The sequence below is a fragment of the Podarcis melisellensis genome, assembly GCF_964234715.1.
Source record: "Podarcis melisellensis genome assembly, chromosome: 17".
NCBI lineage: Eukaryota > Metazoa > Chordata > Lepidosauria > Squamata > Lacertidae > Podarcis > Podarcis melisellensis.
In genome coordinates this window covers 19,102,638-19,129,490 of record NC_138534.1, presented here as the reverse complement: position 1 = coordinate 19,129,490, position 26,853 = coordinate 19,102,638, and the positions used below count along the sequence as shown (strand labels likewise).

The window sequence follows — 26,853 nt, the reverse complement described above, 5'->3', positions numbered from 1 at the left end:
TTTAAATCCGTTTTTCTGTGGAATGGGTACATCTGGATGAAACAAAGTATAGCTAAGAGCTGGCATTTTGATGACAACATCACGTGGATGGCAGAAACCAATTCCACAATGAACATCCATCTAGAAACACCTGTAGGAAGGGCCAAGTATATCTTTGCTTCCTTCCCATGGCTATACAATACTGGGTGAAGTTGGCTTTGAAAGAAACATCATTTCTCATGATCATGTGGTTCCTCCAAGGAAATGGTAGCACATCAGTACTGGACCTGACCTGATCCATGGGGAAGAGGTTCCCATGCCACATCAGTAATGCATGCATTGACTCTCCTGCCTCCTTTGGGTTATATTTCAGTGTTTCTGTTGTGCAACTTTGTTTTGTGTGAATGCTTGTTTGGTTGTAAATTGCTTTGGCTTGCCTTGGGCAGGATAAAGTAACTAGAAAATTTAACAAACAATCTAACAGACTTGAATTGTATTTTATTCTTAATGTTGCAACTTAGTATCAGTTAGACACTGATGAATTCCTTCTTGTTTGTCAAATTATATATCTGTATCCATACAGTATATATATATATATATATATATATATATATATATATATAGGCCTACAAAGAGCTACTTTAGATGTATCCATTCAAGTCCAAACTCCTGGAGAGTGAATGGAACAAAACGCACCCTGGCATTTGATACTTAAAAGGTGTATTTTCTAAGGAACCTACTATAGGGACGCAGGTGGTGCTGTGGGTTAAACCACAGAGCCTAGGACTTGCTGATAAGAAAGTTGGCAGTTTGAATCCCTGTGATGGGGTGAGCTCCCGTTGCTCGGTCCCTGCTCCGGCCAACCTAGCAGTTCAAAAGCACAAAGTGCAAGTAGATAAATAGGTACCGCTCCAGTGGGAAGGTAAATGGCGTTTCTGTGCGCTGCTCTGGTTCGCCAGAAGCGGCTTAGTCATGCTGGCCACATGACCCGGAAGCTGTACGTCGGCTCCCTTGGCCAATAAAGCGAGATGAGTGCCGCAACCCCAGAGTCGTCCGCGACTGGACCTAATGGTCAGGGGTCCCTTTACCTTTATCTATACAGTATATATATATAGGCATACGAAGAGCTACTTTAGATGTATCCATGCAAGTCCAAACTCCTGGAGAGTGAATGGAACGAAACACACCCTGACCTTTGACACTTGAAAGGTGTATTTTTTTAGGACCTACTACAGTAGTGACTACAATTTGTTTTGAACTATTTTTAATATTGTATTTTACGCCATAGTGACCTGTCTTGGGACGTAATGCTGAAAAGCAAGCAATAAATAATAATAATAGTAAACTATGTTTACAGTGGTACCTCGGTTTAAGAACAGCCCTGTTTACAAACTATTCGGTATATGAACTACGCATAACCAGAAGTAGTGTTCCAGTTAGCGAACTTTACTTTGGTCTACGAATGGAAGCTGAACGGTGGAAGGGCACCGGCAGTGGGAGGCCTAGTTAGGGAAAGCGCGCCTTGGTTTAAGAACGGTTTCGGTCTAAGGACGGACTTCTGGAATGGATTGAGTTTTTTTCAGGGAGGAGGTAAAATGTTGACCTTTTTTTTAAGGAGCCACAGTTTCTTTGGGGGGAGCCAATGATCTACCAGTGATCTATCTGATCACATCTACCTGTTGGACATCATAGGTGTTGGACATCATAGGTGCCTACACAACACAAAACACTGTTGCTGTATGTAGGTTTTTTTTTAATCTTACATTTTGTATTTTGGAAATGTACATCCAGTTTTCTTTTCTCCTTTAATTTTTTTTGGGGGGCCCCAAGAGAGTGGGACCCTCAGCTATAGCCTGGTTTAGCCTATACGTGAATCCAGCTTATACTTAACCCTCAAAACTCGCCCCCTCAGAGAGAGAGAGAGAGAGAGAGAGAGAGAGAGAGAGAGAGGAGGGCAGCAGCGCCATTTGCGCGGGGCACGCGGCTCCAAAGCGGGGTGGGGAAAAGGGCGGCAGAGCCGCGGAGCCCAGAAGAAGAAGAAGAAGAAGAAGAAGAAGAAGAAGAAGAAGAAGAAGAAGAAGAAGAAGAAGAAGAAGAAGAAGAAGAAGAAGAAGAAGAAGAAGAAGAAGAAGAAGAAGAAGAAGAAGAAGAAGAAGAAGAAGAAGAAGAAGAAGAAGAAGAAGAAGAGAAGGCGGCGGCGCAGGGGGGCGCGGAGGAGTGTTGGAGGCTGAGCGCCCCACAACCGCCGCCACTGCTCTGCTCGGGAGCGCAGCCTCTCCTCCGAGTCCCCTCTGAGCGAGAGATGGAGATGGAGAGAGGATGGTGTTGCTGACGCCGCCGCCGCCTCCTCCTCCTCCCCGCTGCCCCGCCGCCGCGAAGTGAGCGGCTGGAGTCGGCGGCCGACTTGGGACGAGGCAGCGGCGGCATTAGCAGCGAGAGGCGGCGGGAAGACGCGCCTGCGGCTCAGCCCGTCCGTGGGGCTGCGGGGCGCATCGCCTGGCCCAGGTAAACGCGGAGTGGGGGGGGGGAGGTAGGTAGGTAAGGGGGTGGGTGGATTTTTCCCGTGGGGGGGGGCAAACACACTTTTTTGGGGTGGAAATCGGCTTCTCCAATACTCGGCAATCATTTTTTTCCCCCAGCCGTCGGTCTTAAAAATCCCTTTCCTCTCCACCTCTCCAAAAAAGTTTCCCTCCTCGGTGGAAGAATGTCTGCTTTCTCTCCCTGCTTTCGAATAGCTTCTTCTATTCCTCTCTCGCTTCCATTTCGCCAGGGGGGTAAGAAGAAAAAAAAGGATTTTCCTTCCACGTCGCTGGGTTTTAAATGGGTGCGATTGGAGGGATCCGCTCGTTTTCTTCTCCTCCTCCTCGGGGCTTTTTAAGGGCGACTTCGTGGGGAAGTTTACTGGCCATAGAGGTCAGGAAACAACTCCGAGGGTGGGGGGGTCATCTTACGCGCGCGCACCCCCAAAATTTCGAGGGGTTCCACCAATAAAAAGTGGGTGGGTACAGTATTGCCATTCCAATGGTGTCATGTGATCGATTATCCAGGGCAAGCCTGGTTTGCCCCCCTCCCAATATTTTATTCCAAGTTGGCACCCCTAAAACCCCTATAAAATATTCCCCATCCCCTAGTGAACGGGCATTGCCGATCTTGGGGTGTGGGGGCGGGGCTTATTGTCGCCCAATATTTTATTCCAAGGTGGCACCCCTAACCCCCCTATAAAATATTTGGGGGTGCCCCTCCCCGTGAATTTGCATTGCCATTCAAATGGTGTTTGTGCGCCTTGTGATGGATTATGTGGGGCGGGGCTTACAGGCCCCCCCCCTCTATATTTTATTCAAGTTGGCACGTTTTGTTCCAAGTCAAGCTGTTGTTTCCCTCCCTCCCCAACGCAATCTCGAGTATCCTTGTTTAAGATGAAATTTGCTGCATAGTAAACAAGATTCTTCCTCTGTCTAGCAAGAATCAAAACTCTCTGCAAGTTCTGCACCCCTTTTTCCAAACGGGAGCTTTGAGTTCTTCCCCTTGGGGGTAAATAAAAATAAAAATAAGGCGCCCAGTTTTGGAATTTAAGGTTTAAGATCCCATCTTGATTTCTTTGGAATTTGTTACTCTGCAATAGGTTTCCAAACCTAGGTATTTCCCTCCTCCTCTCCCCCCAACCTCCGCTCCTTGGAGCCATATGGTATTTTTGAAGTTTAAAGAGTGGCGACACCCTGGGAGTTTTGCTCTCAGCCTAAACTGAGGTGTTGGAAATGCATAAGGATTCAGTTCTCAAGAATTAACCCGTTGTCAGCTTCCTTGCTTCGGCAATTTATGACAATATTGTTGGGTGTGGATTAGAAATCCCACAGCACGTTTTAACCACCTTAAGTTATTCTTGCAGTCAGGGTGGTTGAAAAGTTGCGAAATGGTTGATTCTCTCCCCCGCCCCCAGCAGACAATTCTGATATGTTTTAGTCACTGTACAGCATGATGATAATTCTCCATTAACATGAAATATAAGCCTCTTTCTGGTCCTAATTAGCTGTGCAGCCCAATCCCAGGCTTGCTTACTCAGAAATAAATCATACTGAGCCAGTGAAATTTACTCTTAAGTAAACATACTTAGAGTTTTACTCCTAGAGCACAATCCTATGCGTGTCTACTCAGAAGTAAGTCCTACTGAGTTCAATGGAACTTATTCCCAGGCATATGTGTAATATTGCGGCCTTAGTTTATTAAAAGTTGAATAAGGACTTCGTCTTAAATATGCATCGTTTGGTCTGCTAAGTATAAAGGAAAGTGTGTAGATAGAGCATGTTTCAAGTACTGCGTTTTCATAAGCTGTCTTGCCTTGAACAAAGCATTTTAGTTGAAATAATCGTCAAAGCAATGAGGCTTGCGTGGGCTAAATGCTGCATACTTTTAAAATTAATATTCATAGCGTCACAAATTCTGGGCTGATTTAAGTCCTTTCGTGCTTTCTCCTATTTTATACATGTGCTTGCTTAACTACAGAAGAAGAAAAAAGTATCAGCATGATTTTGTAAAAATGCAGAGGAGCTCAGGATAAGAATGTATACACAGAAGTCTTTTGTCCAATTTCATTTCCTTAAGCTTGAAGAGGCTGAACAAGGATAACCAGGCATAGTCTAGATCAGAAACTGGAAAAGAAAGAAAGAAAGAAAGAAAGAAAGAAAGAAAGAAAGAAAGAAAGAAAGGTTAAAATCAAAGTTGACCATCTTTATCCATACAGTGGTACCTTGGGTTAAGTACTTAATTCATTCCGGAGGTCCGTTCCTATACTGAAACTGTTCTTAACCTGAAGCACCACTTTAGCTAATGTGGCCCCCTGCTGCCACCGTGCCGCTGGAACCTGATTTCTGTTCTTATCCTGAAGCAAAGTTCTTAACCTGAAGCACTATTTCTGGGTTAGTGGAGTCTGTAACCTGAAGCGTATGTAACCTGAAGCGTATGTAACCTGAAGCGTATGTAACCTGAAGCGTATGTAACCCGAGGTACAACTGTATTTCTATCTCCCCTCTCCTGTGAGTCAAATTGGGAATCTTAACTTCAAGTGAAGTCTCTAAATCATCCTAGGGTGCCTACCATTTGTTTTGACCTACAACTCCCATCATCCTTGACCATTGGTTGTGCTGACTCAAGCTGATATGAGTTGTAGTAAAAACATCTGGAGAGTACCACACTTGTGCAAGTTGCTCTACATGTTCTCTGACTGTTTTAGATACAGTGTTTTTCTATATTAATCCATCCCACCACATGTTGATAGGATCTCTTCCGCTTTACATTTCTGCCCATTAAATCATGACATTTCTGTTTTTAGGGATTTCCCTAAACAATAATGGGAACAGCCACAGCTCTTGACGATTTATGATTCACTCACTAGGACAGGAGCAGACCACGTGGTTCCCTCCAGATGTTTTGCTCGACTACAACTTCCATCAGACCCTGCCAGCATAGCCAGTGGTCAGAGATGATGGGAGTTGTGGTTCAACAGCTGGAGGGCATCATGTTTGCTAACCCTGCATGGAGGGGGAAAGTAAGAGAAATTGTGTTTCTTGGTTTATGCCAATTTATAATTGCCATTGCTTGGCACCGATCATTAGATCTTCCTGCAGGCTTCATACTCCAGAGCTGTGTCACAAGTCTACAATTTCTGTTCATTTCAGTTAAGAAGAGACAGAGGGCTAAAATGGCCAGCTGTGCATCTCTACCCCATTTACTCCCATTGAACTCCTAGAGGACTCCATCTTGTTCACACTTCTTTTGACTGTGTAGTGAGATTGCATGGAGGTTTGGATTCATATGCTGGTGTCACCCAGCTGTGCTTCTTTTTAATCTGACCCGGGTCCTACAGAGTCTGTGTTTCTTGCCATGGTGACATTTTGGAAGTAGGTGAGCTAACTGAAGTTGAACCACACTAGACTGAAATAATTTTGTTTGACACCTTTCACATGCTTGCCTATTTGACCAGGATACGATGACGACAATTCATGCCTCTGTAACCTCAAGGTAGTCTGTTGTCACTTGCGTGCTCGATGTGGACTGTCATTGGTGACTGTTCAGGAACATCAGTTTGTATAGAACATGCCAGCTCTTTTGATCACAGAAAAGAGCTGTGTTAGTTCCCCATTGTGTTTTGGACACTACTGCTATGAAGCCCTCCATATCTATATCTACATTCCTCAGAGATCAACTTATTTTCTTCATTATATTATGACCTTCAGAATCAACAAAGTGTATCACCAATGGGTCAATTACAAACAAGCATGGGAATGTAGAGAGGCTGCCCCACAATTAAGAACATAGGAAGAGGTTTGCAACAGGCCAAAGACCTGCCTGAACAAGGAGGTCTTCACTTGCTACTAGAATGCCATCAGAGAAGGGGCCAAAACAGCCTCTCTTGGAAGGGAATGCCTGAGCCTGAAAACCTCCACATCCTCACATCCCTGCCTGAAGAGTCTTTAAACCAATGAAGGTTCATATTGATCCCAAGCCATTTAAGGATCTAAAGGTCATGGCTAGCACTTTGAATGGTGCTCAGATAGAAACAGTCAGCTGGTGAATATGTTTTATCATAACAAGGAAGGGAGTTTCACGTTCCCAATAAGCTGACCTCAGTCAACAATCTGGTTGTGGAATCTGAGCAAGTTGGTACAATGCTGCTCTTCTCCCTAATTTTTTGTTAACCTTGCTGTGTGTTTGGCAAATGGTGGGAAAGAAATGGAACATAGTAAATGAATGAATACATCAGTTGTAAGCTTTTTTAAAAAAAGGTCTAGCCAGTGGTTCTAGGTCATTTCTTTAATGTCAATAAATCGAAACTCAAATATTGGGTAAAATGCACAACCCCTATTTTGGTCATTGGAGGAGACTCCTGAGAGTCCCATGGACTGCAAGAAGAGCAGACCTCTCCATTCTTAAGGAAATCAGCCCTGAGTGCTCACTGGAAGGACAGATCCTGAAGCTGAGGCTCCAATACTTTGGCCACCTCATGAGAAGAGAAGACTCCCTGGAAAAGACCCTGATGTTGGGAAAGATGGAGGGCACAAGGAGAAGGGGATGACAGAGGACGAGATGGTTGGATAGTGTTCTCGAAGCTACGAACATGGGTTTGACCAAACTGCGGGAGGCAGTGGAAGACAGGAGTGCCTGGCGTGCTCTGGTCCATGGGGTCACGAAGAGTCGGACACGACTAAACAACAACAACAATTTTTTTTCATTTGGCCAAGTTCTAGGTGCTTCTGACTTGGAGATATAGATGTAGTTGATATAGATATAGCCATAGCTATAGATGATATAGGTATATCTCTCTCTCTCTCTCTCTCTCTCTCTCTCTCTATATATATATATCTTTAAGAGCAGGGAGTGGGAAATCATTCGTTGGTGCCAACGTATTTTTGTTGCATTGTGTGTTCTGCTCTACAGTGACTCATTTTTCCAGGTTGGGGAATTTGATTTCAGTTTGGCAATGAAAATTGTTGGCTCTGGAGTCTGCTGGGGTTGTTGTGGGCCAAACGTCTTGCATGGCTATCGTGCAGGAAATATATACATATATCTGTTTTTAGCATTTGGAACTTTGGCTCATGGAATTTATGTCATGGCCGCTATTTATACAAATACAGAGGTGTAGTTTAGCTTATCTTAACCTTTTTAATTTAAAAAAACAACACTGTAGGTCTGTAGATTCTGCATGGCCATTTGAAAAAAAACGCACACTGTGCTTACATAGGTAAGGCCTGTGTATGCTCACAGTTCAAATCTGCCCCCTGCCCCCACTTTATTCAGTGGGGCTTATTGCAAGGCAAATGTGCATTGGATTACAGCCTTAATTTCCATAGATCTCTTATAGAATTTCTTGCCTTTGACTGCAATCTCAGATTTCACAGAGTTTCTCAGTAGCAATTTATTAATTTTCAAGCTTAAAAATGTATAATTCATTATCTCGAACTTCAAACATACCCTGCTGTAGTCTAATAACTCTTTTGCCCTGCTTTCTAAAATTTAGAATTTCAGGGAGCACAAGGGAGTTAATATGACACAGAAATGACTAGAGATATTATAGTGATGTATACAACTATACCATTTTTAGTTTGGAATGTTCCTCTACTTTTTCTAACTTTTAGATGAATAATGCAAGCCAGAGGAACTTAAGGATGAACTAGACTTAAGGATGAACTAGTCCTTATTTAGTTGTGGGATTTTAATGTGTGATATTTCCACACAATGCAAAATTGTTTCTTTTCAGTATGCATTTTCATATGGTTGCATCTGTATTTCACAGCGGCCTGGTTCAAACATCATGCTAAGCCAGGGGTCAGCAACCTTTTTCAGTCATGAGCCAGTCCACCGTCCCTCAGACCTTGTGGGGGGCCGGACTATTTTTTTTGGGGGGGGGGAAATGAACAAATTCCTATGCCCCACAAATAACCCAGAGGTGCATTTTAAATAAAAGGACACATTCTACTCATGTAAAAACACGCTGATTCCTGGACCGTCTGCGGGCTAGATTGAGAAGGCGATTGGGCCGCATCCGGTCCCCGGGCCTTAGGTTGCCTACACCTGTGCTAAGCTAAACTGTGGCTTAGCAGGGACATGGGAGTCTTATTAGCTCCCAGAAAAGAGAGTTCACTGCTGCTGTGCTCCTTCCTGGTCATTTTTGCTACCTACATAAGGTAGGATTTGGCTTAGCATTTCATCTGAATCAGGAATTGCAGTCAAGCTTTTTCCTCAGTAATTATGAGCTAAAGGTAAAGGGACCCCTGACCATTAGGTCCAGTCGTGACCGACTCAGGGGTTGTGGCGCTCATCTCGCTTTATTGGCCAGCATGACTAAGCCGCTTCTGGCGAACCAGAGCAGCACACGGAAACGCCGTTTACCTTCCCACCGGAGCGGTACCTATTTATCTACTTGCACTTTGACGTGCTTTCGAACTGCTAGGTTGGCAGGAGCAGGGACCGAGCAACGGGAGCTCACCCCATCGCGGGGATTCGAACCGCCGACCTTCTGATCGGCAAGTCCTAGGCTCTGTGGTTTAACCCACAGCGCCACCCACATCCAATCATGAGCTACACCAAGGTTTTTTCTTGGTGCCTTGGTATTTTTTATCCCGTAATTTATAGACATATTTGGTTGCTAGGAAATAATTTTCTATCAGGTTGTACTGGCTAAAGAATGTAAAAGGTTGTATACTGCCATGTGTGGCTTGACTTGCTTCCTTGAGGTAGATGGAAATTCCTTGCCCATGAACACCTGTGATTTTATGTAATATGGAGCCCCTACTTTTTTGTTCTGTGCCATGCTTTAACCTCCATGATGTGGAGCTGCTATGCTAAGAATCTTGTTTTGCAATCGGTTTTGAAAGTTGCAAGTTCTGTGATTCCTTTAAACTGCTGCACCTCAGATATGCTTGAACCAAGCCCAGTATTGACTGTGGCTGTGAAGAAAACAGTACCTCTTGAAAAAGAACGGCTGTTCTTGCTGTTTACATTTCTTAGGATTTAGATTTTGTTTTTCTTCGTTTATCTTTATGGTATAGCTGTGTTAAAAGACGTGGAAGGATTGCCAGTTAATTTGCACGGTTTCAGCACTATGTTCAAAATAACAAACGTAAGCATTGGAAATAGGTCATATTAGCCTCCTCGCCCCTCTTTTTAAAAAATAAATGAAGATACAGTAAAGTATGGAAAACATCTGTTTTGTTTTTTTTAATATTTTTTATTAAGGAAAACATCTGTTCTGTTTTCTTTTTCTTCCTTATCTTCAACTTAAACAGCATAAGTTGCTTAAATAAAGATAGCTTTTGTGGACAGATCATTGGTTGGCTAAAAAAAAAATGTGCTAAATTTCCATAGATTGTGTACATTATGCTTAATCATACAGTTACCCTGTTTTTGAACTAGAGCATGAAAAGGAAAATGGAGTTAGCATAGTGATTCAAGAGCCCAGTCCTATGTATGCTTAATTGGAAACAAGTCCTGCTGAATTCAATGAATTACTCGCTAAGTGCTCCCCTAGAGAATGAACCAAGAAGTTCCTGGTTCACATTAGAGCTGGGCTAAATATCTTACCTCCCACACCTTTGCAGGCCATTTGTCCTCCACATAGAATAATCAGCTATTTTGGGGGAAGTGGTGAATTTTCCAAAATGTTGTCTTATCAAATACTGTAGCATCAAAAAAACCCCTTCAAGCAGCAATGTTATGCAGCAATGTTTTTTTTTTGGGGGGGGGGGTTAAATAAAGAAAGAGGAAAATAATTGGAACCTCTGACATACCTAATAAGGTAAGACAAAGTAAATAGAAATTTGCTACTCACTCAGCCTCCCCCTCACCCAAAACTAACCTTTAAAATTGTTGGACCAAATATTTTGTTCTAGCAAAAATGAAAAATCTTAACTCAGCCACAAATTCACTAGGTCGCTTTAGACAACTGAGCTCTCCCTCTGCAGTATGTAGATAATAATACTAGCCTATAATACTTGAAGGTTCTCAGACTTGCTGGTATGTATTTGAACCTTTAGGGAAAATGACCTGCACTTTTCCTATAAGCTCACATTTTTAATTACTACTCTTTAAGTAAGTTAGGGTTGCCATATTTCTTTTGGCAAAGTGGTTGAGTTTTTTTTCAACATTATGAGCTGCCATATGCCTGGGTTTTCCCAGATATTTCAGCCCATTTCATATCTGGATGCCATTTCTGATGGACAAATCATGGTTATTTTGGATGTATTGCAGCCCTAAGTAAGCCTTGTGCATTTTCTCCCCTCATACACATATCAGTGTGGTTTTATTGTGAGTTTTTACAAAAGTTGTCTTACTGCTCTGCATGATATAATTAATAGTACCCTTCATATGTGGGCCATCATGACATTTCCTATTGACTAGGACATCAGGAGTTTCCTGGATGTTGATGTTCCCCTCCCTGGTAGTGTAGGAATCCGCCCCCCCCAACTCCATTGTTACCATTGAGCTGGTTCACTTAAACATTGACTTGGTGAGATAGCTAAGGAGGTGGGCAGACTTCTAGAGAGAAGCTTGCAATTCCTTTGATCCAGCTAGGGCCTTTTTGCTGACATGCACATTCATGTGGTCCCCAGATGGGGTGGAATTGTTATCTGGGAACCCAAGGTCGAATTATTATTATTATTAAGGTTGAATTATTATTTCGTTTATATCCCACCTTCCCCCCTCCCCAAGGAACTCAAGTTGGCATACATGGTTCTCCCCTTCTTCATTTATTCCTCACAACAACACTGTGAGGTAGGTTAGGCTGAGAGGCTGTGACTGGCCCAAGGTCACTCAGTGAGCATGGTGGGCAAGGGGGGATTTGAATCCTCGTTTTCCGGGTCCCAGTCCAACACTCCCAAGTACTACATCAGCTTAGGGGGTCTTGCAACCAGACCATTATGCTTGTGTTCCCTCCATTGTGCATGTACAGTGGTACCCCGCAAAACGAACGCCTCGGAAGACGAAAAACTCGCTAGACGAAGGGGTTTTTCATTTTCTTAGCCGCTTCGCTAGACGCATTTCCCTATGGGCTTGCTTCGCAAAACGAAGCTTGCCCCGCAAGCTCCGGGGATAGCGGGGAAGCGCTGTTTAAAGCAAGGGGCGGCAACGGGGAGAAGCGATCTTCTCCCCTCCGCCCCTTGCTTTAAAACAGGTCCGGGGACAGAGGGGAAGGCGCGCACGCCTTCCCCTCTGTCCCCGGAGATTGCGGGGCAGGCAACGGGGAGAAGCAATCTTCTCCCCGCTGCCCCTTGCTTTAAAACAGGTCCGGGGACAGAGGGGAAGGCGCGCGGTGCTTCCCCTCTGTCCCCGGACGGTCTTCATAGGAACGCATTGATTGATTTTCAATGCATTCCTATGGGAAACCGTGCTTCGCAAGACGAAAAACTCGCAAGAAGAAAAAACTTGCGGAACGAATTAATTTCGTCTTGCGAGGCACCACTGTACTGATCTTCACATTAACCACGATTAGCTGCAAGCTAACATTTGCAACGTTAGGGGACATGGGTGGCGCTGTGGGTTAAACCACAAAGCCTAGGACTTGCCGATCAGAAGGTCGGCGGTTCAAATCCCCATGACGGGGTGAGCTCCCGTTGCTAGGTCCCTGCTCCTGCCCACCTAGCAGTTTGAAAGCACGTCAAAGTGCAAGTAGATAAATAGGTATACCGCTCTGACGGGAAGGTAAATGCCATTTCCGTGCGCTGCTCTGGTTCGCCAGAAGCGGCTTAGTCATGCTGGCCACATGACCCAGAAGCTGTACGCCGGCTCCCTTGGCCAATAAAGCGAGATGAGCGCCGCAACCCCAGAGTCACTCATGACTGGACCTAATGGTCATGGGTCCCTTTACCTTTACCATTAATATTTGCAATCATGGTTAGGTAATCATAGTGTCCCTCAAATATATGTTTGTACTGCAACTCCCATCATCCTGCCTGGTTCTCTAAGCCATAGTATGAGAGATGGAAGGTGTGAGTGAGAAGATAACAAGACAGCAGGACAGACAAAAAGCTCTTTCACAGTCGCTTCGTTTTTGAAATTCCCTGGTTGTCCCAGTTTCCAGAACAGTTGCCATGTTAGTGTGCATCTTGCAAGTGCCGCAAGGCAGGTGTATTCTCAGTGATCCTCAGTGATTGATTGAATGATTGGGAAGGCTGTTTTACACTGTGTACATAGTTGTGAAGGAAGCTCCTTTGCATGGAAGAATGTCTCTTTGATGTGGCCATAAAACACTAACGCAGGATGTAAATGCCAATTTGGCTCCTTAGCCTGAGGTAATGTTTTACTGCCTTAACCTTTGCACTAGACTCTAGTTAACCAGACTACCGCCTACTTTGCCTGATGGAAATACATCTAATTACTAGGTTACAAAAGATTAAAGAATTTAGATGGCAGGTTCAGCAGAAGTGGGAAATAGAGTTAGGCTCAGTTCCACTGAGCGGTAGCAGCTGTATTCCTAACAAGTAAAATCAAACTTTAATTGGTCATTAGTATTTTAGATGCCTTATTTAAGATACCGCATTGCAATCTATTCGGGGTCTATTAATCTATTAATGCTGGGATAGCTCAGTCAGTAAAGCAAGAGGCTCTTAACCTCAGGGTCATGGGTTCAAGCCCATTGGTGTTCCATGGTGTTCTCTCTAGGGGTGTCCATTTGACACAACACATGAGGATAAAGTCCCATGGACTGCAAGAAGATCAAGCCTATCCATTCTGAAGGAAATCTGCCCTGAGTGCTCACTGGAAGGACAGATCATGAAACTGAGGCTCCAATACTTTGGCCACCTCATGAGAAGAGAAGACTCCCTGGAAAAGACCCTGATGCTGGGAAAGATGGAGGGCACAAGGAGAAGGGGATGACAGAGGATGAGATGGTTGGACAGTGTTCTCGAAGCTACCAGCGTGAGTTTGACTAAACTGCGGGAGGCAGTGGAAGATAGGAGTGCCTGGCGTGCTCTGGTCCATGGGGTCACGAAGAGTCGGACATGACTAAATGACTAAACAACAACAACATGAGGATAAAGCAGGTCTGTGCCCACTGCCACAGTCTGGATGCACACAGACCTTATAAGAAGGGGCTCAGGAGGGGCATTTGGCCTCGGGACTCAGGCTCAGAGAGGGCCTCAAATTTAGGCATGTGTTAATTTTTTGGCATTTGCTAAGTTTCACAAATTTTTTAATGCACATCGGACCACAAAAAAGACACTCTCACAGTTTAAAACTGGAAATTTAACAAATCAGAGATGTGATTTCATAAAAGACATTTGTCTGTTTATTAAATGATATAGATGTCACATTCAAGAGTTCAAAATGTTATTGACTTGGTCAAAATAGTAATTCCAAGGCCTACAACCTTCTACTCCAGCTGTGAGGTAACCCCCATGTCCCTCTGGTAGAAACTATGCTGGAGCAATCTGTGGACACATGTGATGGCCTAGTTACCACTTCCTCCCCCCCTTCCCCCCCTCGTTTTAGAATGCTTGGGAGCAAAAAAAAACCACCAACCCAAACATTTCGGAAGAAGCAAAAAAATTGAGATCACACATGGGTGAAGGGAAGTGGGGGGTTGGGGGAATTTGAAATATTATTTATAAGATAAAAGTTTAAATTTCTAACTGTGATTTATTTGTATACAGCAAAGAGACATTTAGAGTAATTAGGTATATTTGATTTAGTTAATCATGTACAGTGGTACCTCGGGTTACATATGCTTCAGGTTACATACGCTTCAGGTTACAGACTCCGCTAACCCAGAAATATTACCTTGGGTTAAGAACTTTGCTTCAGGATGAGAACAGAAATCGTGCTCTGGCAGCGCTGTGGCAGCAGGAGGCCCCATTAGCTAAAGTGGTGCTTCAGGTTAAGAACAGTTTCAGTTTAAGTACGGACCTCCGGAACGAATTAAGTACGTAACCAGAGGTACCACTGTAACAGGTTTATTCTAGGAAATGAATATGGATGCTGAATTTTATGTTTGTAATTTTTCTTTTCTTTTTTGGTTTTTTGGGAAAAACACACACCAAACATTTAATGGTGGTGGTAGTCAGCTTACTTTGTTTCCCAGAAATCCTTTTTGGAGGAGGAGAGAATTGGGGAGGGATGTAGCTTTTCTTCTCCCCTCCTATCATCACCTACAAAGGCTTCTGATGAATGGGAATTGAAAGAAAAACAAGAGCATTACTTTGGATCCCCCTTCAGAGCTTTAAATCAGGCCTGTATGTCCTTCATGGAATTCAGACCCATTTGCCCAGCCCTGCCAGTGGAGTGACACTAGTATCACTCTGCTGGTGCAGAAGCCCAGTTCCACTCACCAAATGGAGCTTCCTAACCAACTGAACTATCTGCCAGCAGAAAGACCCAACTTGGAGTGTTCCAGGGGAGGGGCTGAGCTTGCCTGGGATTTCCTGTATCCTGAGCTGGCCCTACTGTCATCACTTGACTTAATCTAGGCCCAGTTTCTACAACACCTCCAGGATGGCATAGCGGTCCAGGCTAGTCTTTGCCGCCATCTTCTGCCCAGGCTTTGAATTCTTTGCTGGCTTTACTGCTCCATCACATCCTATTGCTGCCCAGCCTGTGTTTGAATTATGCCCATCACCTTTCCCCCCATTTTAATGGCCGTAGTGAAGTTACTGTCTGCTAAACGGTTACAGATTATTCAGTGGCTATGTTGAGTTCTTTTGAATTATGGTGCTGGAAGAGACTCTTGAGAGTCCCATGGACTGCAAGAAGATCAAACCTATCCATTCTGAAGGAAATCAGCCCTGAGTGCTCACTGGAAGGACAGATCCTGAAGCTGAGGCTCCAATACTTTGGCCACTTCATGAGAAGAGAAGACTCCCTGGAAAAGACCCTGATGTTGGGAAAGATGGAGGGCACAAGGAGAAGGAGACGACAGAGGACAAGATGGTTGGAGAGTGTTCTCGAAGCTACCACCATGGGGTCACGAAGAGTCGGACACGACTAAACGACTAAACAACAACAAATATTGAGTTCAGAATATCTTGGTCTGCAACCTAATTGAGGAAAGTACCTTTGAATTACAGCTGTATCCATTCATCTACAAAATACACTAGCTTACCTATCATTCATTTATTTATTTTTTAGTGAGCACACAAAGCTTTGGGAAAAATGCTGCTTAAATTAATTTTTCTATTATTCTTTGAGACAGAAATCAATTCAGTGCACAACAGAGAAGGGATTGTTTTCCACATATTTCTAATAAAGTTTATCACTGTTTATCCTGCCAGAATCAGAGGCGGGTGATGTATTGCACAGAATTTAAATTCAGCTGCCAGTATCTGTAAAAGGTTGCATACAGTATGTGGACGTAACCCAAATGGGTGTCAAGATTAGAACAGTGGAACATTTTACTTATACTGTATCTATTCTTTATTCTTTTGGATAGGGAACTCTGGCAACTTTGGGGAGCGCTACAGCCCATTAAATAGTCCCCTACAGCAAATCTTTCAGAAGTGCTTTTAATTTTAAAGATATTGAATGCCCCTTAATAAGTAGCTTTATAACAAACAATTGCAATTGAAGATGTTTAGATTATGGATTTTGGTTTAATTATTCTAGAATGCTAATAAGCAGTTGGAAGCTGCATTACCCCAGTCCCAGTGCCATTAAGAAGAGGTTAATGACAAAAAATATGTCTATATCTTTTAAGTGAAGAGTTTTCTACCCAAAGATTGCTTGCTACTGCAGTTTCTACAATCATGATAGCATGTAGTAATGGCCACCAACTTGGGAGGCTTTAAAGGTAGATTAAACGAAATCATGTACGAATGAGCTAGCTGTTAGAGACTCTGTGTACAAGGTTCTGGGTCCTGCTTGTGGGCTTTGCATAAGCATTTGGTTGGCCACTGGGAACAGGGTGCTGGAATAGATCAACCTTTGGTCTGATGTTCTTCTTAAATGTGCTTGAAAAATGTGCTTGATTACTGGTTGGTAGTAGACAGTTGGGACGTATTGTGCCTTTATTTACTGGTTTACTGGTTATCAATATGTTTCTGTGTCCAGTGTAAAGTGCTGGTGATTACAGTGGTACCTCAGGTTACATACGCTTCAGGTTACAGACTCCACTAACCCAGAAATACTACCTCGGGTTAAGAACTTTGCTTCAGGATGAGAACAGAAATCGTGCTCCGGCGGCGCAGCAGCAGCAGGAGGCCCCATTAGCTAAAGTGGTGCTTCAGGTTAAGAACAGTTTCAACTTAAGAACGGACCTCCGGAACAAATTAAGTACTTAACCCGAGGTACCACTGTACCTTTAAAGACCTAAGTGGTTTAAGATCGGGTTAATTGAAGGACTGCCTTAATTTAAACCAACTTGCCTATACCATGTGATCTGCTTCAGAGACCCCACTTACTGCCTACATTGCACAGTCCCATTTGTGGAGCTCTTAAAATACAGTAGTGCCTCGCAAGACGAAATTAATTCATTCCGCGAGTCTTTTCGTCTTGTGAAGCACGGTCCGTCGCAACTGCGCCTCTTCAAGTGGCTTTAGGAAAAAAGCGAACAAACTCGCAAGACGTTTTCGTCTTGCGAAGCAAGCCCATAGGGAAATTCGTCTTGCGAAGCGACGCAAAAACCGAAAAACCCTTTTGTCTTGCGCATTTTTTGGTTTGCGAGGCATTCGTCTTGCGGGGCTCCACTGTATTCTACTCATTTCTGGTGCAACTTTTTGCTTAAATAAATTCTAGTGAGCAGAGCTTTAAAAGCATTTTGGTAGTACTAATAGCTCACAACAGTGCTGTTTTCCATATCTGTACACAAAGCATCAATTCATAATTTGACTGATGTCATGTATGGCTCACAGGCTGCTCTGTGAATACAAAATGTATTCCTGTGGGGTGGAGGAGGAAATTTTGAATATTAGTATCATTTTTTCAGAGAAATGCAAAACATTTACTGACGTTAAAAAAGTTACTTGAAGCCTCTTCACAAGTTACTTTTTAAAGGTTTAAACCAAAGATGTTTTTATTTATATTCTGCAAGCAATTGAGAATAGTCTTTTTTAAGCAGGCTTTTGATTCTGTTGCTGCTTAATGTTTTGATTGCTGGTGCTCCTCTTAGTGTTTTTGTTTGTGCAGCTCTTTATCATTTGATAATTTGTGTTTTCATGAGTTGCCTTTATGTTTGTCTTTATTGTACGCCACTTTGAGCGACTCCTCTGTAGATCTGGCAAAATGCAGTATACATTTAAAAATAAATATGGTGGTGACCATTTCATATGGGGGTTCTGTTCCTGGCCCTTGTGCGCATAGACATGTGACCCACCCTGTTATACCCTGTTCTGCCATGCTCCCGTTATACCCTTTTTATGACACGTTGAGTGACATTTTCAGGTCACTTCCAGGTTCTGCACCGTACATGTGTGTGCAATTGCGTATCTTCTGGACATGCATTAATCAGTCATTGGTTGTTTTTAAATCACCATTTGCAGCAGGCCTCTGATCTCATTTTATCCCCCCAACATGAATCTGGATCTGAAATAACATGAATTTCCGAAGGCTTCTTGCTGCAGAGAAGCCACATACTTATTACTGAAGTGCTGCAACTTTTCTGCAAAAGTTAGTGGACAATTAACTGAAAGCTTATTTTTCCTGTAAGTGTCCCTAGCTCCAATTGCAGTGGTGTTGGATTGGCATCTTGGGCTTTTAAAATAAAAGGAAATAGGTAAGAGGATGCTTCAAGAAGTGATGGTCAAAAGCTCTGTGTACGCCCAGGAATCAATCAAGTAATATTTGCCATTCATTTAATTGTTTTCCTGAAAGTCATTAGTAGCCCAGTATAGATGCTATTCAGCTACTTAGGGAATCTCTCTATGTTTTACATATTAAATTACCACTTTGCATAAAAGCCTTTCGTCTGTACCCACAAACTCCAGCGGGTGCAGAATGCCGCTGCAAGGCTTCTTACGGGGTCCTTGCCATGAGACCACATTCATCCAGTGCTATACCAGCTGCACTGGCTCCCAGTGGAGTACAGGGTCAGGTTTAAGGTCTGGTTTTAACCTTCTCTTCTTCTCTTCTCTTCTCATGATGTGGCCAAAGTATTGGAACTCCAAAATGTTGGAGCCTCAGCTTCAGGATCTGTCCTTCCAGTGAGCACTCAGGGCTGATTTCCTTCAGAATGGATAGTTTGGATCTTCATGCAGATTTGCTAGGTCAAGGGAGAGGCTGTGGTGTGTAGAGGCAAGGGAGAAGAATTGAGGTGCAATAGGTAAACTGAGTTCAGGAATGGAAGGTCATCACTCCTAGAACATGCTATTTTGCCCTTTGGGTACTTTGCCTCTCAAAACAAACCTGGAAGCATGAGTGGAACATGCATTTATTTATCCTTCCACACCTAATAAGAAAAATAAAATTCTTCCTGACCATGATGCTTGAAAAATATCAATAAATAATGCACCTTTGAAGAAGAATGACGGATTGGGAACCTCAGGCCTGGGGGATGAATGTAGCCCTACAGTCTCCTGTTTGACCCTCTTCTCAGGCCATAGCACTTACTGGCCCTTCTCTTCATCATTCTTGAGCATTTTTTGCTGAAATGTGGCCTTGAACTCTGACAATGCTTCTCGCTTTACTAGATGGAGAATTGAAACCTCTACATTGTGTGTGTGTGGCTAGAATATTGTTGTTGTTGTTGTTGTTTACTCATTTAGTTGTGTCCGATTCTTCGTGACCCCATGGACCAGAGCACGCCAGGCACTCCTGTCTTCCACTGCCTCCTGCAGTTTGGTCAAACTCATGTTTGTAGCTTCAAGAACACTGTCCAACCATCTCGTCCTCTGTCGTCCCCTTCTCCTTGTACCCTCCATCTTTCCCAGCATCAGGGTCTTTTCCAGGGAGTCTTCTCTTCTCATGAGGTGACCAAAGTATTGGAGCCTCAGCTTCAGGATCTGTCCTTCCAGTGAGCACTCAGGGCTGATTTCCTCCAGAATGGATAGGTTTGATCTTCTTGCATTCCATGGGACTCTCAAGAATCTCCTCCAGCATCATAATTCAAAAGCATTAATTCTTCAGCAATCAGCCTTCTTTATGCTGCAGCTCTCACTTATAGCCAACTACAAAGGCAAGAGTTGGATCCATTGCTCTGCCCAATGTTGCTTCTGGCCCTGCCCCCCCCCCCAAAAAAAAGATTTTCTATGAGGGAATATGGCCTTCAGGCTGAAAAAATTTCCTTGCTCATGGAATATTGGGAAGTGTGTAAGACTCTGAAGAAAATGTGTTATAACAACCGTGTGTAAGAAGGAGGCAGAAGTAGATTCCACCATGGCATGTGATGCTTAAGATTGTTGATTTGTGTTTAAATCTGACTCAGAAAAGCAGGGCTCTCACTGGGCATCACTAGTAATGCTAAAGGGACCCCTGACCATTAGGTCCAGTCGTGACCGACTCTGGGGTTGTGGCGCTCATCTCGCTTTATTGGCCGAGGGAGCCGGTGTACATGGCATGAGTAAGCCGCTTCTGGCAAACCAGAGCAGCGTACGGAAACGCCGTTTACCTTCCCGCCAGAGCGGTACCTATTTATCTACTTGCACTTTGACGTGCTTTTGAACTGCTAGGTTGGCAGGAGCAGGGACCGAGCAATGGGAGCTCACCCCGCCGTGGAGATTCGAACCGCCGACCTTCCGATCGGCAAGTCCTAGGCTCTGTGGTTTAACCCACAGCGCCACCCACGTCCCAGCTAGTAATGCTAGAAAGATATTTAAAGAAAGGACCTTTCTTGGTGCTAATCAATCTGTACTATGAGCACCATGGCAAACACCACTTATCTATCTAATGGGCCAATGCCCGTATATAATCAGTATGGGAAGTTCTCAACATTTTTTTAAACAACAACAAATCAGAGGAAAGAATGTCCTGGGTAATAAACTAGCATTGCCTGAGCATCAGTAACAGTGCTAGGAAGGAACTGAATCTGGGTATGTTTATCTAAAGAGAAATTTCTCGACTCTGAGTATATTTCAAGAAGTCAGCAGATTGCGCAAGTCTAGCAATCAAGTCTGTGTTTGAGGGCAGCTGAGACACAGAATGTGTTAAGTGTCATTTTAAGAAAAGGACAACGGAGGAAATTGAGGGCGTGAGGTTTTTTTTAAAAATCACCCTATGCTCCCCCACTTCCTATAGAGAAATAAAGTGCTTGCGCTGAGTGAAGGGTGAAAGCAAGCTCTGATACCAACACATTTAACATTTTATTGAACAGCACAGAAATAGTGGAAAGAAAAAAATGCTCTCTGCAAGCCATAAATAGTACAGTAGTACAAAGCTTCTGTTCAAGGCTGTCTGGTGTCCTGAACAGGAGCGTTCTGTTGGGGCTTGGGAATACCCTGCAAAAGGTTGTTGCAGGAGCTCACTTTCGCTGAAGAATTTGTCAGCTGTCATGGAATTAAGTTCCATGCATTTGTATCTGCACATTTTGCAGCCGTTACATGAAACCTGTTAGCAATCTTCACTGAAATGATATGTAGCTCGGTTTCAATAGACTTGGGTAAGTTCTCTAATGCCAGTGAGCTATTGAGCTTTGCAACTCAGACAATCTCAACTGAAAAATACTTGATTGTCTAAAATCCTTTACTTTGGAAGATTCTTTGTGGAATCTTTAGATAAAAACTGAAGTCAGATGATCATTCAGATTGTGGCTTGGAGCATTGAGATGTGTGTGTGTGTGTGTGAGAGAGAGAGAGAGAGAGAGAGAGAAAGAGAGAGAGAGAGAGAGAGAGAGAGAGAGAGAGAGAGCGCGCAAGTTGGTTTCATTGCACCCACTATACAGTGGTACCTCGGGTTAAGTACTTAATTCATTCCGGAGGTCCGTTCTTAACCTGAAACTGTTCTGAACCTGAGGTCCCACTTTAGCTAATAGGGCCTCCCGCCGGCGCCATGCTGCCGCGATTTCTGTTCTCATCCTGAGGTAAAGTTCTTAACCTGAGGCACTATTATTGGGTTAGCAGAGTCTACAACCTGAAGCGTCTGTAACCTGAAGTGTCTGTAACCCGAGGTACCACTGTAAAAGGCTTCCCTATGCAGAACTGCCTTCAGATGTCTTCTAAAAGTTATATAGTTACTCATCTCCTTGACATCTGATGGGAGGGTGTTCCACAGGCAGGGTGCCACTACCGCGAAGGCCCTCTGCCTGGTTCCCTGTAACTTTGCTTCTCATAGTGAGGGAACCAGCAGAAGACCCTTGAACGAAGAACAATGGGGGTAGAGACTCTCCTTCAGGTATACTGGGCCGAGGCAATTTAAGGCCTTAAAGATCAGCACCAACACTTTGAATTGTGCTTGGAAACGTACTGGGAGCCAGTGAAGATACTTAGGACAGGTGTTATATGATCCCAGCGGAAGTCACCAGTCTAGCTGCCGCATTCTGGATTAGTTGTAGTTTCCAAGTCACCTTCAAAGGTAGCCCCATGCAGACCGCATTGCAGTAGTCCAAGCAGGAGATAACTAGAGCAGTGTTTCCCAACTGGTGTTCCGTGGCACACTAGTGTGCCGCCGGACGTTGCCTAGTGTGCCGTGGGAGGGAGGCAGGCGAGTCGGGCTAATCCCCTGACGAGCTCCACCTCCAGACCCATTGCTCAAATCCTTTAACCCAGGAGGGCGGGGAGGGGGGGGAGAAAGAGAAAAAAGAAAGGGTGGGGAAAAAGAAGGGGAAGAGAAAATATTTTTTTTAAAAAAGGAAAGAGAGGGAAAAAAGCGAGGGATGGAGGAAGGGGAATAAACAGAAGGGGAGGACAATGAAGAGGGGCGGGGCTTGGCAGGCAGCAGATAACTGGGGAGGGGGGCGCGGCTGGCGGCGGCTCAAGGCAGGAAGGGAGGAGCTGCCTCGCAGAGAGTCTTGGGCTGCAGAGATTTCCCGTTCAGGAGCGTGGGAGGCCACGCCGTGGATGGGAATCTCCTCCTCCTCTTCCTCCTCCTCCTCCTCCAGGAGAGAGGGTGGTCCGCCCCACCGAGTCGGGCGTGCTCAAGCGTGGGAGCCTATAGTTAGAGCTCAGCTCCTTTTCTTGCCTTCCCCGCCCCCCCCACGGAGCACATTTTCCTCGCCCCCCCAACCCCCGCATGTAGAATAGAAGCCCTCCAGCCTCCACGGTGCACAAACTCTCCCCTCTGCAACGAAGCGCTTTGTTGCATATCTTTGGTGAGGTTTTTAGGCAGTCTTGGTGCACCTTAAATCAGCGCTAATTGCGCCTGGACGCAGTATTTACTTCCGAGTAGGCCCCCTCCCCCCCGTAGCACCTGACGTTGCTATTCGTATCATCAGGTTTGTTTGTTGATAATTTAATTGTTTTAAAAGCATCATGCTAAAGAGCTCTCTCCCACCCCCAGACCCTTGGGCAAAACAGAAACACACACATACACAAACACAGAGATTGAGCCCTGCAGGTTTTATGAAATGAATGCATTCTGAATGCCTGTTTCAGTGGCTTGTCCGCCTTAGGCTGCTGGGCCAGACACCTGTTACACGGTGCAGTCCGTAAGCTGTGAGCGCTGCTACCTGCCGCCGAGACCACGTAACGACAGTCTTGAAAGACCTACATTGGCTCCCAGTACCTTTCCGAGCACAATTCAAAGTGTTGGTGCTGACCTTTAAAGCCCTAAGCGGTTTCGGTCCAGTATACCTGAAGTAGCGTCTCCGCCACCATCGTTCAGCCCAGACACTGAGATCCAGTGCCAAGGGCCTTCTGGCAATTCCTTCACTGTGAAAAGTGAGGTTACAGGGAACCAGGCAGAGGGCCTTCTCAGTAGTGGCGCCCGCCCTGTGGAATGCCCTCCCATCAGACATCAAAGAGATAACCATTACCTTCTATGCTGTTACTATTTTTTTATTTTTTTTTACATAAGTAAAAAGTGACCTTTCCCCATCTGGCATGGTGGTGTGCCTCAAGATTTTTTTCATGAAACAAGTGTGCCTTTGCCCAAAAAAGGTTGGGAAACATTGAACTAGAGCATGCACCACTCTGGTGAGACAGTCTGCGGGCAGGTAGGGTCTCAGCCTGTGTACTAGATGGAGCTGGTAAACAGCTGACCTGGACACAGAATTGACCTGTGCCTCCATGGACAGCTGTGAGTCCAAACTGACTCCCGGGCTGTGCACCTGGTCTTTCAGGGGCACAGTTACCCCACCCAGGACCAGGGAGTCCCCCATACCTGCCCACCCTCTGTCCTCCAAGAACATTACTTCTGTCTTGTCAGGACTCAACCTCAGTCTGTTAGCCACTATCCATCTGCCAACCACATCCAGACACTCACATAGGACATTCACCGCCTTCACTGGTTCTGATTTGAAGGGGAGGTAGAGTCGGGTATCAGCTCCATACTGGTGGGCTCTCCCAGCGGCTTCATGTAGATGTTAAAAAGCATGGGGGAGAGGACGGAGCCCTGAGGCACCCCACAAGTGAGAGACCCGGGGTCCGAACACTCATCCCCCAACACCACTTTCTGGACATGGCCCAGGAGAAAGGAGCGAAACCGCTGCATAACTTTGCTCCCAGCTCCGCTAGACGTTCCAGAAGGATGCCAGGAGAGCATACAGAGTTCAGCACTTTTGTAGCTCAAAGAAGTAAGACCCATTTCAATACCCAGGATTTTTCAGTTGGCTAAAATGAAAATACAAACTTTACTTGCATAGAAATAGCTAAAGATTTTCATGAATATAGCTGTGCCAAATATGAGCTGAGGTGCAGTGGCTGCAGCACAAAATCGAAGGGGTAGTTTGTATCCTACACTGGCGCTGGTACACCCACCACCCAATTCTGAAATACAGTGGTACCTCGCAAGACGAATGCCTCGTAAGACGAAAAACTCGCAAGACGAAAGAGTTTTTCGTTTTTTGAGTTGCTTCTCAAGACGAATTTCCCTATGGGCTTGCTTCGCAAGACGAAAACGTCTTGCGAGTTTGTTTCCTTTTTCTTAAAACCGTTAATACCCAGGGAATCCGTGCTTCGCAAGACGAAAAAACTCACAAAACGAAAAAACTCGCAGAATGAATTAATCTCGTCTTGCGAGGTACCACTGTATGCTTTGCAATTGCAAATTTGTATACAGAAAGCCTGCAACTTACACATATTTAGCTGTATGCACTTAGCAAAAAAAGAGAGAAAGAAAAAGAAAAAGAGAAAGAGAAAGGGGGCGAGCATCCCAGGAGGAAAAGGACTCCCACTGAACCCAATGTGTTTTGAATATACAGTATGTGGATTAGGCTTTAGGCGCACTCCCCAGAATGTAAACCCAGTGTAAGGTGGGGCATTCTGTATTTGGGATCTCAAAACACTTAAGATCCTTCGCAGCTACAGCTTTGCTTAACTGGAGTTTTAGCACATTAAAGGTTTTCTGAAATTTAACTTTAATATGCATCTTGTAAGGATTTCTGAAAACTACGTAGGTTTTCTCCTTGTGTGAAATAATGTATTGCTGTGTATGTTGGATGAAAATGGCTGTTGGAAGTAGCACTTGGTCTTTTTATGCTCAACTTTCTTGTTTTATGTTTAAATATATGGTATTTCATTTAGTTTTAGGTTGTTTTTTTGGGTAAATGATTATTCACACAGGTTTGTCGCGTTAATCCACCTAGTACGTAATTTCTTTTGACTTTTCTAAGGTTCTAAAACGTGTTTTCTGTCTTCTAGGCCCAAATGTCAGCATGATTGAGAACTGACTCAGAATCTCAAGACTTTACTTAAACATCTGATACGTGAAAGGAAAGGGTTTAACAGACCACTAACCATGGCAGACCCTTCAGCCGAAGTTCCCTTTTCTGTGATCACACAACCACAGCTAATTGAGGTAAGCAGAAACAGTTACAAGATTTTTACTAAGCTCTGCTGCTAAATTTTTATGTCTGTGCAATTGTCAAGCTTACATTTCTAAGCTCTCATTGTAAAACAATCATGTACCTTACTAAATGGCGAGAGTTGACAGTTGGTCAGCTGAAAAGGACCCCAAACTGTGACATATTTTAAGCTTTTTCTAGCTACTGCCACTGATAGGGTTTCAGAAGTGGGTTTTTTGGGGGGAGGGGGGACTTAATTTAATTCAGCCAACATTTTGCAAATGTAGTATAGGTAGGACCATATCTGGTTTTGCAATACAGGAGGTACCAATTGGCTAGAAGCCAACACAGATACAGCTTTGTGAAATGTCTATATCCATTCTTAAAGGACAAAATGAGGGAAGCCTTTCTCAGATGATTTTGAAGTAAAACATACGTATATCCAAGACGTTGATAAACTGTCAGTGTAAAATGTACAGTTGATAAACTGTAAACTGATAAAGATGTTCGTGAAATTCTGTAATGTGTAGACAGTGCTTGTTATTGCTAAGGAGTAGTGTATCCCGAGAAGTAATCCTCTGACAGCATTTTTTCGTTTTTGGTATGCCTGTTACAGAATAAGCTTGTCAGCAGAGTAATTGCACTTTATATTCATTCCCGTCAAACCCCACCCCCACCCCCAAATGATTAACCTTCCAAAGTTACATGAAGATGAATTGTAGTGGCTTAAGATAAGATGGAAAATATGTGAAAAGCAAACAAATTGAAACAACCAAGGCAGCCTCCGAAAGCAATGCTTTATAGAAGCCAAGTATTTTCCCCTTCATGATGTGGAATAGTTAGCACGTAATGCATATATTGAACACTAAGGCTATAATGAAATTGTGGTCTCCTTGCCTGACCTGACCTCAGTGGGTCACTGATAGAAAACCCATTTTTTCCAAGGCTTCAGATTTCTGTTTACTTAGTTGTATATGCTGTTTACATATTTTTTTTCCTGGAAAGGTTAATCAAAGCAAGTAAACCTTAGTTGAATGTCATCTATGTTTGCAAGAGTCTAGTATACTGCCAGGATTTTTTTAAAAGTAAAAAGTTTAGTGGTGTGATCATGCCCCCTAAAACCTTCTGTCTCCTGTCCAAAGGAAATATAACTTAATGGGGTCTGGATAATGGCTTTGCTTACTTTTTCTGCCATTCCGTGAGTTTCACAAGTTGATTGTTCATTACCATCTGAGTGTTATGGTATTTCATACTGAGGAGTGTATGTCTATAAAAACCAGGCAGCATTGTAAAACCCACTTCCACATCACTTTAAACCATAATTTAAAATAAGTTGTTCCTCCCCTACTCCTGGTGTACCAGAGGAAAAAAACTACAAGATGGCCTTCTCATTATTTGTGGTTTGTTTCTCTGAAGTTGAAGAAGAGCAAATGTTTAAAATAAACTGTGGCTAAATGTGATGTGCAGACCTACTCAACTTTGCACTGTTTTGAACATCTCCACGGCACAAGCATTTCAGAACAATCTTGCCTACATTGACTCCTAGTACGTTTCCAAGCACAATTCAAAGTGTTGGTGTTGACCTT

General features: G+C 44.0%; 1 protein-coding gene across 1 annotated transcript in view; it reads left to right on the top strand.

Moving 5' to 3' along the window:
• The first annotated feature begins 1,959 nt into the window (after positions 1–1,959).
• Positions 1,960–26,853, top strand: part of LPAR1 (lysophosphatidic acid receptor 1) — a 55,619-nt gene continuing 30,725 nt past the window's right edge. Inside the window, exons 1-2 of the mRNA XM_081894607.1 lie at positions 1,960–2,484; positions 25,125–25,281. Coding sequence (XP_081750733.1) covers positions 25,222–25,281 — 60 coding nt within the window. The 5' untranslated portion in view covers positions 1,960–2,484; positions 25,125–25,221. The remainder of the gene's footprint in view (positions 2,485–25,124; positions 25,282–26,853) is intronic.